The sequence below is a fragment of the Bos indicus x Bos taurus genome, chromosome 13, assembly GCF_003369695.1.
Source record: "Bos indicus x Bos taurus breed Angus x Brahman F1 hybrid chromosome 13, Bos_hybrid_MaternalHap_v2.0, whole genome shotgun sequence".
In the NCBI taxonomy this organism is placed as follows: Eukaryota; Metazoa; Chordata; class Mammalia; order Artiodactyla; family Bovidae; genus Bos; species Bos indicus x Bos taurus.
Window position 1 is genome coordinate 73,280,560 of NC_040088.1, and position 15,271 is coordinate 73,295,830.

The 15,271-nt window shown below is 44.2% G+C and overlaps 1 protein-coding gene and 1 pseudogene across 3 annotated transcripts in view; both read left to right on the plus strand.

Moving 5' to 3' along the window:
• Positions 1–15,271, plus strand: part of KIF16B (kinesin family member 16B) — a 307,139-nt gene that overhangs the window by 56,336 nt on the left and 235,532 nt on the right. For all 3 annotated transcript variants that reach the window (XM_027560267.1, XM_027560268.1, XM_027560269.1), the window contains exons 5-10: positions 529–626; positions 1,342–1,451; positions 8,947–9,089; positions 11,031–11,199; positions 11,388–11,519; positions 12,642–12,817. In XM_027560267.1, the coding sequence (XP_027416068.1) occupies positions 529–626; positions 1,342–1,451; positions 8,947–9,089; positions 11,031–11,199; positions 11,388–11,519; positions 12,642–12,817 (828 nt within the window). The remainder of the gene's footprint in view (positions 1–528; positions 627–1,341; positions 1,452–8,946; positions 9,090–11,030; positions 11,200–11,387; positions 11,520–12,641; positions 12,818–15,271) is intronic.
• LOC113903708 lies at positions 4,764–7,669 on the plus strand (annotated as a pseudogene).

Sequence of the window (15,271 nt, forward strand, 5' to 3'; positions counted from 1 at the left end):
CATGAATACTATAATTACACCCACGTCACATAAGTAATGTGATGTACTGAAACCTTTCTGTCGAGGGAGGACAGGGTAGGAATTAGTGCATCACAGTCTGTATGTCTTAATGTGATCATCAGCGCCTTTATAAGACAAATAGCTTCTTTGAGGACTTCTTAAGGTTTCTGCCCAGTGTGTATTTCAGCTTTTTTTGTCCTTTGACCAGATCAAATTTTTTAACATTTGTTTTACAGCAGTAGACTCTCTGGTTTGAGAGCTAGAGAATACATCTTATGTTTGCAAGCCACGATTTAGCTGATTGACAGCTGACAACTGTCTATTACTATGGTCCCAGCATGTAGAAATTAGAAAGCTCAATCCTCTTATTTCAGAGGATAGGAAGCAGTCCTGGAAGGGGTGAGCCCAGGTCCCTGGGGTGGGCCTGTAGGCCCCCGGAGTCTAAGTCCACCCCAGCCCATTGCAGATGCAATCATCAGGTGCTTTTATTTCAAGTTACAGCTGAGGCACCCCTCTTTCCCACTGCAGGGCGATTCTGGCTTAATACCCCGGATCTGCGAAGGGCTCTTCAGTCAGATAAACGAAACCACCAGATGGGATGAGGCGTCTTTTCGAACTGAAGTCAGGTAGGGCCTGTGCCTTGAGTGAGTGTGTGTGAGCTTGATTCAAGGCATGAGGAATGGATACGGCCTTTGCATCCCTGAGAGGAGAGTCTGCCTTTCCCCATTCTGTGCTGTGCTGGTTGGAAGTCAAGCTCAAAGCACGAATGTGTTCAGTGACCTCCTTGGGTACCATTTGGATGAGGGCTTTGGAGGTTAGTGGAGGTAACCCAGCCTGGTCTGAAATTAATGTATGATGCTCATCTCAAATGCAGTGAGCTTTTGACCTTTCAGTTTGTACCCACTTGCCTTATTCTTTTATTTGAATAAGGTTTGTGTTATTCTTTATGTTTGTTGGATCACTGTCATTCTGATCTTTAAGTAAATCTGGGCGGTGGAGGTGTTTTTTTCCCCCTCTCCTTGGACTTAAACCTGTGTGGAGAGGCAGTTTGGTCAGTGGTTTGAGGGCAGATATGGCAATCAGGGTATTCTCCTGGCTGCCTGAGCTCTCAGAGGCTGTGAGGCCTTGGACAGGCTGTTTAAATCGCCCAAGTCTTTGCTGCCTAGTGTGTAAGACGGGGAAGATAGTACCTACCTTTGAGCTATTGTAGGGATTAAAGGAAATAATCCCCGTAAAGTGCTGTACCTGATATGTAGTTATCGCCCATAAATGTATGCTGCTGCTGCTGCTATTAGTGCCTGCAGTAATTTTACTGAATTCAACTCTGTTTGTCATTTTTAGCTACTTAGAAATTTATAATGAACGTGTGAGAGATCTTCTTAGGCGGAAGTCATCCAAAACCTTCAATCTAAGAGTCCGTGAGCATCCAAAAGAGGGGCCTTATGTGGAAGGTAAGAGTGAATGTTTTCACAGCTCTTTTCTTCTTGGGAGTTTTTGTTAAGAATAATAGTTTCAGAGAAAAAGAAATGAAGGATAATGGTGACATCTAAAAAATTTAATTTTGGAGTTTAATTATAGTAAAAATTACATGTGCTGCCACTGAACACTGGGGCTTCCCAGGTGGTACTGGTGGCAAAGAAACCACCTGCCAGTGCAGGAGGCATAAGAGACGTGGGGTTTGATCCCTGGGTTGGGAAGATTCCTTGGAGGAGGGCACGGCAACCCACTCCAGTACTTTTGCTTGGAGAATTCCATGGACCGAGCAGCCTGGTGGGCTATAGTCTATAGAGTCTGTAGAGTCCAACTGTAGAGTCTATAGTGTCTGACTCTACGGTCTATAGAGTCCGACACGACTGAAGCAAGTTAGCACGCCACTGTGCTCTATTCACTTAATGTGCTTCTACTTTACTGGCCATTAGCCGATTTTGCAGGGCTTGCCAATAGATCGTGTCTACCTTTAAGAACTCCAGAAACTTATTTTCCAAAGTTTTCAGGCAAGATAAGTAACTCTATAGCTTCTTTAAATGGCGTTGCATTTCAGGGGTGTGTTTTTACTCATCTTAACGGTAACATGACTGTAGGGTGATTCTGAGACCTCTCACCTTTGGGAAGAGTGTTCGAAGTTCCCGTGCTGTGTTCTCGGCCTTTGTGTTGTGATACATTCGTCAGGTCACTGTCCATTGGGAGGACTGTCCCAAGGAGTGATGGGTAAAGGACTGGCTCCTGCAAACTATTTTAAAAACAGGCTGGACAGAAGGCTGTCCTTAGAATAGTCAGCTCTGCACACTCCTCTGTGTGAGGCAGCTGAGGTGAGGCTGGAGACTAGGAATCGCACACAGACAGGCTGTCCTATCTCCTATTGTGGTGATGTCCTTCCTGTGTGTTTCATTGGAGGCAAGGCTGAGAACTGGTCATGGATTCAAAGATGTTTCTACTTCTGTTGTCTTTTTCACCTGGAAAACCAGGTGTGCTAACAGGATCCCATCTGCATTTTAGTAAATTTTCGATTGAACTTTTGTGTTTCATGCCCACAGCAAGGTGAGTAACTATGTATTTGTTCCATGGAGTGTGGGATAAATACTATCGTTAATAGTTTTTAGCCTAACTGCCGTTTCCCTTTAACTGTCTTATCAAATGTTAAGACATACTACAGGGCTGGGTTTGTGGAGAGACAGGTTAATCAAGCAGGGTAAAAATCCAGAATCTACTGTCAATACTTAAAGGGGATTTAGTTTCTAATAAATCTGCTATTCAAACACTGGGGGAATAGGGGTTAGTAAGTTGTCTGGGAGAAAAAAAAAAGAGAAAATTGGTACCAGAGCTCAATTTGTATACTAAAGTAAATGGCAGATGGAGCAAAGATTTAATGTAAAAAGTGACATAATGACTGCAAGAAACCCTGGATTATTTTTTTTCTGGAAATTTAGAGAAGGGAGGGCGTTTAAAATTTTTTACTTAAAATCCAGAAAATATGAAATAAAAGTGTTAAATTTGAAATGTTGAAACAAAACAAAAAATGAACTTTATACTTGGTAGAAACACCATAGGCAAAGTGAAAAAACAACTTCCAAGGTGGAGAGGATATTTTCAATTCAAGTTTCAGACAAAGGACTTGTTTTCCTAATATATAAGGAGCTCCTGTAAATTACAGACAGCTCCACTACCAAGGAGAAAAATGAACAAAGGAGGTGACTAGGTTGTCCATAGAAATATTGATGATTTTTAATCAGTATTTTAAAAAATTAATTTACAGTGTTGTGTTAATTTCTGCTATACAGCAGTGCTTCAGTTATACATTTATATGTATGTATGAATATATATATACACATACATTTTAAAAATACTCTTTTCCATTATGGTTTATAATAGGATATTGAATATAGTCCTTTGTGCTATACAGTAGGACCTTGTCGTTTATCCCTTCTGTATATAATAGCTTACATCGCTGACCTCAGCCTCCAACTCCGTTCCTCCCACAATGCCTCACCCTGGGCACCACCTTGGTCCATGTCTGTGATTCTGTTTGTGTTTAATAGGTAGGTTCATTGGTGCCATATTTTAGACTTCACACAGAAGTGATACCATATGCTATTTGTCTTTTTCTGACTTAATTCACTTAGCATGGTAATCTCTAGTTGGGTCGATGTTGCTGCACATGGCATTAATTGCTTCTTTTCTAATGATGTGCATACACACACGTGTATATGTATGTATGTATATCACATCTTGATTTACCCCTTCATCTGTTGATGGATGTCGAGGTTGTTTCCACGCCTCAGCTATTGTAAATAGTGCTGCTGGAAACATAGCGGTGCATGTATCTTGTCTGGCTGTATGTCTAGGAATGGAATTGCTGGAGCATACGTAATTCTCCTTACAGTTTTCTGATGAACCTTTATACTGTTTCCACAGTGGCTGCACCAGCTTCTATTGCCACCAGCAGAGTAGGAGGGTTCCCTTTTCTCCATATCCCCTCCAGCATTTATCTGTAGATTTTTAAAATGATGGCCAGTCTGACCAGGGGTGAGGGAGTACCCTGTACTTTTGATTTGCATTTATCTAATAATGTTGAGCATCTTTTCATTTGTCTGTTGGCCACCTGGAAACACACATGATTTTTAAATGAAGGAAAGAAAGATTGACGTCACTAATAAGCAGAGGAAAGCGGAATAAAAATTCTTTGAGATAGCGTCTCCTGCCTGTCCCCAGCAGCTGTAAGGAGCCTGGGACAGTGTTGGGAGACAGGCAGTCTTTTGCATTGTTACTGTTGTGTGTAAGTTGCCTTTTATGGAGGACAGTTCTGCAATATCCATCAACATTTTGTATATGCTTCAATCCAGAAATTCCACCTCTTAAGAATTTCAGTTCAGTTCATTTCAGTCCCTTAGTTGTGTCCGACTCTCTGCGACCCCATGGAGTGCAGCACACCAGGCCTCCCTGTCTATCACCAACTCCCAGAGTCTACCCAAACTCATGTCCATGTGTCAGTGATGCCATCCAACCATCTCATCCTCTGTTGTCCCCTTCTCCTGCCTTCAATCTTTCCCAACATCAGGGTCTTTTCAAATGAGTCAGCTCTTTGCATCAGGTGGCCAAAGTATTGGAGTTTCAGCTTTAACATCAGTCCTTCCAATGAATACCCAGGACTCATTTCCCTTAGGATGGACTGGTTGGATCTCTTGCAGTCCAAGGGACTCTCAAGAGTCTTCTCCAACACTACAGTTCAAAAGCATCAGTTCTTCTGCGCTCAACCCTCTTTATAGTCTACCTCTCACATCCATACATGACCACTGGAAAAACCGTAGTCTTGACTAGATGGTATTCTGGGGCAATTCCCGGGCCTGAGAGAGAGTGTGGCTGCCCGCTTGCGGAGGGCAGAGGTGGTGGCGGGCCAAGTGCCCTTCCCCGCGCCTCCAGACCCCCCTACCCCCGCTCGCCCACATCCATGCGCCTCGTGCAGCTGCCCCGTCCGCAGACCCGCGCCCAGCCTCACCTAGCTGCGCCAGCCATGCCACCCGGCCACAGCTTCCATGCCAATGGCGACCAACAGCAGTGGGGGACGCTGCTGAGTCGCAGGAGCGCAGCCTGAGCACCGGCCCTGCTTAACGCGCTTTGCTGATTGTCCATTTTTATGAGTTTACAACTTTTCTAAGGACTTTTGTTTACAAAGCAACTTTTATTTTAAAGGCATCTCCCTTTTGTATTTAATCCAAAGGAGAAGTATGTCGGGCAATTTGCGGTTTGGTTTTGGCTTCGTTTCTAAATTTTTTTCCTCTTCGTTGACTCTGGGGTTCAGATACTCCTACAGCTTCAGACTCCCGAGGACCTTTTGGGCCCCCATGTTAATGAGCCACCTGGCGAGTCTGATGTGGCCGCCAGGGAAGCGCTGCTCACGTCCCTCCCCACATTCGCGTCCGGCCTGGCTGGAAGGACGAGGTGCCCCGAATGACCGCTGGCAGGAGGAGCTCCCCCACATGAAGCGGTTTCCCCGGTGCTTCCCGGCTGCCCCTACGACCTGGCGGCGGCGACCGCGGCCACCGACCTGGAGAGTGGTGGAGTTTGCAGCTGCAGCCCGGCCCTCCTGCTCTGGAAGGAGGCGGGCGAGTTCAGTGATCTGGACCTGGACCTTATCCTCTCCAGCTCACTGTCGCATCAGGAGCCCGTGGTCACCATGGCGTTCTGGTAAACATCAGCCTCGTCCTCGCCCTCCGCATGGAGCAGCGGCCCCGTCAGCGCGCCCTCTACCTGCAGCCTCAGCGATTGATCCGGGCTGGGGGCGAGGCGGGCGCAGCCGCCTCTGCAGCCGGGAGTCTGCACTCCCTCCGACGGCTCCCTACAACCTGGCAACATCAGTGACGTGAGCCCCTCTGGCGGCTTCGTGGCCCTGCTTCTGCAGCCCGAATTGGACCCGGTGTGCATTCCGCTGCAGCCGCCACGTGGTGGACTGACGGGCACGTTCGCCTGAGTGCCCCTGGCAGCGAGTACGGCAGCCCTTGGTTATCAGTGTTCGCACAGGCAGCCCGGATGGCAGCCACTCGGTGGTGGTGGGCCCTATAGAAGCAGGCCACTGCGTATGTGCCCGAAGATCAAGCGGGAGGCTGTCTCCTCGTGTACTGTTGGTTGGCCCCTCAAGGCCCGCTTGGGCACTGGATCTCTGCTCAGCAGTGGCCACCGGCTGCCTGCTCACGACTTTCCCCTGGGGCAGCAGCTCCCTGGCAGGGCTACCCCAACCCTGGGTGCCGAGGAACTGCTGAGCAGCCCAGACTGTCATCCTGCCCTGCCGCTCCCCCCGGGCTTCCATCCCCACCCCGGGCCCAACCACCCTCCCTTCCTGCTCGATCAGATGCAGACGCAGGTCCCATCATGCCATGACCAAGCGCGTGCCAGCCAGTTCCTGCATGCTGGAGGAGCCCAAGCCAAAAAGGAGGAGGAGGTCATGGCTCTGGAAAAGGACGGCCTCTCATACTTGTAATTATGCAGGCTGCGGCTAAACCTGCGCGGAGAGTTCTCATCTCAAGGCACACCTGCGCACCCCATACAGGTGCGAAACCTTACCACTGTGACTGGGATGGCTGAGGGTGGAAGTTCGCCGGCTCAGATGAACTGACCAAGCACTATGGCAGACAAACCGGGCAGTGTCAGAAGCGCCACCGGGCATTCTCAAGGTTGGACCACCTCGCCTTACACATGAAGAGGCACTTTTAAATCCCCAAACAGTGGATGTGACCCACACTGCCAGAAGAGAATTCAGTGTTTTTTACCTTTCACACTGTCTTCCTGGTGAGGGGAGGAACCCAGCTAGAAAGCATTACAATCACAGTCAAGTTCCCAAGGAGTAAACTTGTGAATGGATAATCAGGAGACACAGGAAACCAAAAGACAAACTCAAAAAAACAAAAAAACAGATGGGGTCTGTGACTGGATCTTCTAGCATTCCAATTCTAAATCCAACTTGAATATATATTTCTGGACTTAAAACACATGAGTTGTAAGGGGGTGACTGGAAGTTGTGGATATCAGGGTATAAGATCTGAAAGTTGGGGGGAGGGAAGACCAGAACCCCCTGAATTGTTTTGATGCAATACAAACATAAAGATCACATTGTATTCTATTTGCCTTCTGAAGGCCATTATGATGATCTTAGAAGAAGAGGAAGAAATCCAGGTACAGAAAACGGTGTTTAATAGCCTAAAGGATGGTTCTTGGTAAGTCTTGATTCTAAAGGTACCAGATGAGGCCAAAGTTCTCAAACTGCTGCTTGCTTTGACAAGGAAAATCTGTTTTTGTCTTCTGATCTACATTTATGACCTAACTCCAGTAAATACATCTGGTTTACTTTAATCTTTTATATAGTCTGTTATGCATTGTGGTTTCAGATGTGCAATAATTTGTACAATGGTTTATTCCCAAGTATGCCTTAAGCAGAACAAATGTTTTTTTTTTCTATATAGTTCCTTGCCTTAATACATATGTAATATAAATTTAAGCCAACTTCTATTTTGTATATTTGTAAACTACAAAGTAAAAAAATGAACATTTTGTGGAGTTTGTATTTTGCATACTCAAGGTGAGAACTAAGTTTTAAATAAATGTATAATATCTGGAAAAAAAAGAATTTGTTCTGCAGAATTATTCACATATTCATAAAAACTTGTGTACAAGATTATATGTAGCAGCATTGCTTGTATTGAAAGCAAACTCTCAACAATGTCTGTCATCTCAGTAGGAGACTATTCAATTGGTTATGGTCTATACATAGCGTCTAGTCCTAGTAGTCTAGTGCTCTGCAGCCATAGACATGAATGAGGGATCACTTTGATACACAGAATTCTTCAACGTATTTTACACAGAAAAAAGCAAGATGCAAAACAATGTGTATGGTATGCTACCATGTGTAAAAGGGGGAAAAAGATGGTTTAATATTTATGTAATGGCCTGGCCACCTCATGAGAAGAGTTGACTCATTGGAAAAGACCCTGATGCTGGGAGGGATTGGGGGCAGGAGGAGAAGGGGACGACAGAGGATGAGATGGCTGGATGGCATCACCGACTCAATGCACCTGAGTTTGGGTAAACTCCCGGTGTTGGTGATGGACAGGGATGCCTGGCTTGCTGCAATTCATGGGGTCGCAAAGAGTCGGACGTGACTGAGCGACTGAACTGAACTGAACTGAATGGCCTGTATACATATGGCTTATTTCTAGAAAGTTTTGGAAAAACTAAGAATGTTGGGTTGCCTGACAGGAAAGTGTGGGGTAGGTTATCAGATGGTGGAGGGGAAAGACCCTTGAACAGTGTCCTTTTTGTAGTTTTTGACTATAAGAGCATATGAATGTTTCTCAAAAAAATGAATGAAAAGGTTCTTTAAAAAGGATTTTAAAGAATGTGGTCGTGTTTTGCCTGGAGGTAGTGTTTGCATTTTCCCTGACTGTGACTAGGGCTAGTGATGTTGACGGTGATATCTCACGGTTATCCTGAATACTGTATGCAATAGGCGAACCCTATCAGGAGAGGTGACCAAGGCTCAGTGAGGTTAAATGACTTCTTCGTAGCCATGTGCGTCCACTGGTCAGCCACCGAGCTGCACCCGAGGCAGTTAGCTCCTGGGTCTGCATTAGGAGCCACCACAGGTTTGTACAGGTGCAGATGCACGTGCGCTCAGTTGTGTCCAACTCTTTGCCACCCCATGGACTGTAGCCCGCCAGGCTCCTCTGTCCATGCAGATTCCCAGGCAAGAATTGTGGAGTATTGCCATTTCCTTCTCCAGGGGATCTTCCCCACCCAGGAATTGAACCCTCGTCTCCTGCATTGGCAAACGGATTTTTGCCACTGTGCCATTTGGGAAGCCCACAGATCTTTACAGTCGTGTATTATTTTGTAGAGGTACCTCTCTTCTTCCCTCTACTATCTATTGGGGAGATTTCTTCACCCCCTCTTTTTTTTCAGATTTATCCAAACACTTAGTCCAGAATTATGGTGATGTCGAAGAGCTTATGGACGCAGGAAACATCAACCGGACCACCGCCGCCACCGGGATGAATGACGTCAGCAGCCGGTCTCACGCCATCTTCACCATCAAGTTCACGCAGGTGAGGGCCGTCGCCCCGCCCCCGAGCGTGTAGGCAGCGCCGGCTGCGGACTGGTCTGCGCTGAGCTAGGCACCTCGGAGGCGCCCCACTGCTGTTTTCTTGTTCTTTAGACTGTTGAGCTGTGTGATGGTTTCTCTGCCGTTACATTTGAAATGTAGCCCGATGAAGACCCCTAAGACATATTTAGCAGGCTTCTGCCCTGTTCTCCACATAAAAAGAAAAAAAAAGGTGCTCTGTGTTTAATTAAGCCAGAGTTTTCATTGTTGCAAGCTCTGTGGTAGGTAATGGGTTGCCAGACAGAGCAGCCGGGGGCCAACGTGAGGAACTCATCACCTTGAGTGGTCTAAGGTGGGTGGTCCTGTATGGCTCCGTGGAATTCACCCCACAATGCTAATTGTGATGATATTAAAGGACAAGGGATGTTTTTAAGTATTAATGTTCTGATCTGGAGGTGGAGAGCGTTTAGAACACACATGGAAATGAAATAATGTTAGGGGGAAATAATGTTAACACCGAGGCCAGTTAAACCAATGAGCCTGAAAGTGTAGGGTCCTCTCGGCGCTCAGCCCGTATTAGGAGTTTGGGGGAGTCTGGCCTGTGTTAGCCATTGAGCATATCAGGTAGAAAGACTTGCATAATTCATGAGGGGGATCAGAGAACAAAGAAGATGAAAAAATTCTCCAAGGTCAATTGGAACAACTCCTGATAAATTCTCCAGAAATGTATCTTTTATTCAGTTGACTGGTTTTTCTCCTGTTTTCTGGTTAATGTGGATTAGGATGTGGCCATCCCTAGTTCCTAAGAGGCTTGCTTTTGTATCAAAATGCAGTAATTTCTTCTTGGCATTTTGGTTCAGACTGTAAAACATAGGTTAAAAGTCTTGGGAAAGTAAGATTTTGGTAAAATTCAGAATCAATATTTAAGATTTTTGCTATTTTATAATTGTGAAACAAATTGTATTTTAACATCAAATAACGGTTGGATGATCTTTCACATAATTGTCTATGTTTATCATATTTTGGAAAACCATTGTGCTTGTCCTGTTCAAGATTTTAGGTGAGAGCAAAACTAATTATTTGTTTACTTACATTTTTCTTTATGGAGTGAGTGCCCCTCAGGGCCTAGCTTTGTTCTTTGCCAGGGTCAGACTCAGCCCTTGTTGAATGAGTGATTTGGATAATGGAATTCGTGGTTCTTCAGAAAGTTTAAGACTCACGTATGGTAGGCTTCTATTGTATCCAGTATAATTATTGTAATCAGGAAGAAGCCCAGTGAAACAACAAAATTAAGAAAAAAAAATCTACCCTGAGAGGTCACAGTGAGGAGTGGAAAATAATTAGAACTTGTTTGGTGGTTTAGTCGCTAAGTCATGTCTGACTCTTGTGACCCCATGGACGGTAGCCTGCCAAGCTCCTCTGTCCGTGAGATTCTCCAGGCAAGAATACTGGAGTGGGTTGCCATTTTCTTCTCCAGGGGATCTTCCCAACCCAGGGATCAAACCAGGGTCTCCTGCATTGTAGGCAGATTCTTTACCAACTGAGCTATGAGGGAAGCCCTTGAACTTGTGTTATAAACACATAAACATATGTGGCAGCCTGGATGGGAGGGGAGTTTGCGGGGGGGATGGGTCCATGTATATGTATGGCTGAGTTACTCTCATGTACACCCAAAATTATCACAACATTGTTAATTTATATTCTGATATAAGAGTCAAAAAAAAAAAAGAGTCAACTAAGAATTTGATTGCTAAATATGTTGCCAGTCCAATGCTAGTTATCAGTGAGGATGTAAAAGATTTTGTTCCTGTTAAGAAATAATAATCTAGTTGGGGAGAGAAGATTAATAAGTATGAATGACAGAGAAGAAAAACAAACACACAATGTTATATAAACATTGGTGTCCTTTATACCTCTTCCATTTTGCATTTATATTTTACCATAGGCCAAATTTGATTCTGAAATGCCGTCTGAAACCGTGAGTAAGATCCACTTGGTCGACCTTGCGGGAAGTGAGCGGGCGGACGCCACTGGTGCCACCGGGGTCCGGCTGAAGGAAGGGGGCAACATCAACAAGTCCCTTGTGACGCTGGGAAACGTTATTTCTGCCTTAGGTAGGTTCACACTGGTCTCCTGCCTCCTCTCGTTCTCCATGCTGCATAGTGGCATGAAGAGCTTAGGTTTAATGTTTGTGTTACAAACTAGAGTAATAGCTTCAAGGTTTTTTGAAGCCAAATTCAAGAAGGAAAAAAAACCTTTAATAATTGTCTTTGCCTTCCCCACCTTTTCTTTCTCCCTGCAGCTGATTTATCTCAGGATGCATCAAACCCTCTAGTAAAGAAGAAGCAAGTTTTTGTGCCTTACAGGGATTCTGTTTTGACTTGGTTGTTGAAAGACAGCCTCGGCGGAAACTCTAAAACTATCATGATAGCCAGTAAGAATTTTTGTTTTTTTTCTTCTCAACGTATAGTGTTTCATGTGAATTGATTATAGCTGTTTTAAGTATTTCATTAGGAAGTAGCACCTCTTTATTAAAAAAAAAATAGTTTTCTATTTTGAAGAAAAGTACTTACTGTGATCCAGTTTACAGTATGGTATTATTGACTCTTTCTGCCTCTTCCTGGTTACATTAACTTGCTGTTTTCTTGGTTATGCAAGCTGATATCCGTGCAGGATGATCCTCAGTTGTGCTTAAAGTATAGGACAGAAACTTCCAACTCTGCCAACTCATGCCAACTCTAGACATAAACTAGAAATAACCCAACTTTGTTTTTCTATTTAAAAGCAGAAAATAAGGAATTTAAGATTAAGAATTGAGAGGAAAAAGTGTGGTATATATGATAACAATAATATACATCTATATTTTCACTAATTAACAGGAAGAAGCAGAACAGAGGGGAAATGTGCAAAGGGGAGATAACTGTTGAGAATTTCTCTTCAGCTCCACCCCCACCCTCTTTTCTTGTCTCCGGGTCTCCTCCTGCCCAAGTTGTGCAGTCCCTGTGGAGGCCAGGGGTCTTCCCAGGGGTGTGCACCCCAGATGCAATTGTGTAGTAACTTTAGGTCTAAAGTTTGTTGGGGTTGAGGTGGGGATGTGATCAACCAAAGCTTTGGGAGGAGGAGTGTTAGCTGATCTACAGATTCTTTACAAAAATTATCATACTCTGGGTTTTCATAGGTGGTAGGTTTTGCCAGAACTCTTTCAAAAGGATTTAAATTTCTGCTTTATCTTGAGAAGTGTAAATAGTCTTGAAATACTCTACTTATATGTTCAACAGAGGAAACTCCCTAAGCTGCAATGGAGTGTTTCCAGTCTCGTTTTAGATTTGGTTAGATGGCTGATTCTAAACTTAAGAAGAGTGAAATGGCATTTAATTTGGCATAGTGAGCACCTTTCCTATGAGTCCCAGATAATTTGTAATATTCATGACTGCAGTAATGAATATTTAGTCTATCCAGCAATCTGGGGTTAATCTGACTTTTAAATTACAAAACAACTTTGTGTTAAATGAAACAGAGTGCTGGATAAATTATTTTTTGAATTCATTCTTCACAGCCATTTCACCTGCTGATGTCAATTACGGAGAAACCCTAAGTACTCTTCGCTATGCAAATAGAGCCAAAAACATCATCAACAAGCCTACCATTAATGAGGATGCCAACGTCAAACTCATTCGTGAACTGCGAGCCGAAATAGCCAGGCTGAAGACGCTGCTTGCCCAGGGGAATCAGGTTGGCTTTTTTCTCAGACTTACGGGTAATTTTCTTTGAGTAATGGCATCTATTTCTAGATCTTAATGAGACACTCATCTCGGGAGTCGTATTGATTTGAGTAAATAAGTGCTAAGTAAAGCTTTGAGTGAGTTAGCCCGGTCTCTCCTTAACATCACCCTCCTGTTGGCCTTCGAATTCATTATATGCTCTGTGCTTAAGATTTTATCCACTAAACCCGAGATGATTAACTACCTAATAGTTATCAATTATGGATGGAGATTTAGCATGCAGTAGGATTAGCAGCATAATCTCCATTAGTGCAAGGAAATCGAGGTGCTTGGAGCAATGTTTAAAATTCTACTGAAGCATTTTATGACTTAGATGTATTTTAACAGAATGAGAGACTCATTTGAGCCCCTTTCTGAGTCTGTCTTTGGTACTGCTCCTTACAGCAGTGGTTATAGTGATGCGGGGTCCTGAGACATCCCTGTGGCCTGGCTGAGGTGATGTGCCTGGGCCCCCAGGTGATGGCGGAAACAGCCTTCCTTCAGGATCCTTTGGGGTTTTTGTGAAGGAGCCTTGTCCTTTTCACCATAGTCTTCTGCATGGTGTGTGTAGCAAGCTACGTTCTGTGATGACAGTGTGATCCGTGCTGGTTGGTTTAGACACAGTCAAGAGAGAAAGTCAGGATCACTTTTTAAAACACTCGAGTTAAAGTGGAGTTAGAGATAAAGAGGGACTTACCTGGTGGTTGAATAATTGAGACTGTGCTTCCAAAGCATGGGGCATGGGTTTGGTCCCTGGCTGGGGAGCTAAGATCCTGCATGCTGCATGATGTGGCCAAGAAAAACAGCCCCCAGCAAAACAAGATACATTTCTTCCCATTTTCCTAACCCATGAATGGATGTCTGAAGTGTATCATTAAAAAAAAAAAAGAACCCAGCTTTTCTTCAAATGTACAGAGCTGTCTTCAGAGCAGCGTTCCCTCCAGGAGCATGGGGCCCTTGAAGCCCTTGGCATCCTGTGAGCAGTTTGACTCATGAGACTCAACAGGCCAAGAGCCTCACAGAGTTTCCCGCGTCCTGAAAGCCCCGAGAGTCGCTGTCCTCTAAACTGGGGGACTAGAGTGGGCTGGGAGCTGATCTCTGCACCTAAAAATAGCTCCACATAATTGTACTCTTTTTTTTTTAATCTTTTGGGTGTGCTGCTTTGCATATGGGATTAGTACCTTGACCAGGGATCGAACCCTTGCCCCCTGCATTGGCAACTCAGAGTCTTAACCCGGGACCACCAGGGAGGTCCCAGCTGTGCTTACTGATGGGGAACTTCCCTGTGTGTGCGTGGAAGCCTCAGCATGATGAGTCCAGCAGCTCATGATGTTACCAGGCTCGAATCACTGATGACGCCAGCCACAGCTGTCATGTTCATTTATATGCTCTGTTACTGGGATCTTTTTTCAGTGTTTTAAAAATACTTGTCTGAGGTAAACATATAAAGGTGGTTTGATAGAGTTACCCAGACTACTGCGTGTGAAGGGAAGGACTGGAACATTCTTGTAGTTACCATTTAGTAAGTCATGAGAACGGAGGAAAAGAAAGATCAGCCTGTTAAATGTTAAACTGAGAACGTCCTCGAAAGGAGCCTTATCACACCAACGGAAGAACTTCATTCAAACTTTTACAGATTCTGTCTTAGGAATGTCTCAGAGGTGTCGTATATGCCAGTTGCCATATATTTTCTGATCTTCCCTTGTCTTTTTCTTTCATGGCCAAAGACCACCACAGTCATTAAAGGATTATTTTAGTTACTGTAGTTTTGGGGATAAGGATGGAAAAGATTGTTGTCTATTTTAGGATACAGTGAAGAACTCTGAAAAACAATACGTTACAATAAAAACGAGTCCAATTTAAAATAATTTATTGCACCATGAGGCTATAAATTGTTGTGAGACAATACAAGCTTATCCAAAATTAATTAAATTTTTGATGCTCAATAAAATAAGCAGGGGTTCTTAAGCGCTCATTAGAAAAATCTCTGTATAAAATTTTTTGGTGACATTCTTGTTTTCCCACAGTATCCTGTTCCAGATGGCTGCTGTGGTTCATTGAAAATGCTGTTCAAGTCAGAGCTCCATTTTTGGGTTGTTGAAGTACAGCCAGATAAAAGCTCCTGCTTTTAATAATTTTATGTTTAATAATTTGCCAATGCAAAATGCCACGTGTATCAGAATTTCAAAAGCACAGTTTAAACACAGCGAAAGATTCTGACACGTATCTGCTTCTCCTGCTGCATAGATTATAGACAGATAAATGTGTGGTGGTATGTATGTATATATGCATCCATGTGAACGCTGCGCTGAAGAATGACACCCATTCTGAGTGTACGTATCCATGAATTTTCACAAGCTGTATTCACCCATGTGACCTGCATGCTATCAAGAAGCAGAACGTTCCCCAGTGCCCTAGAAGCTCT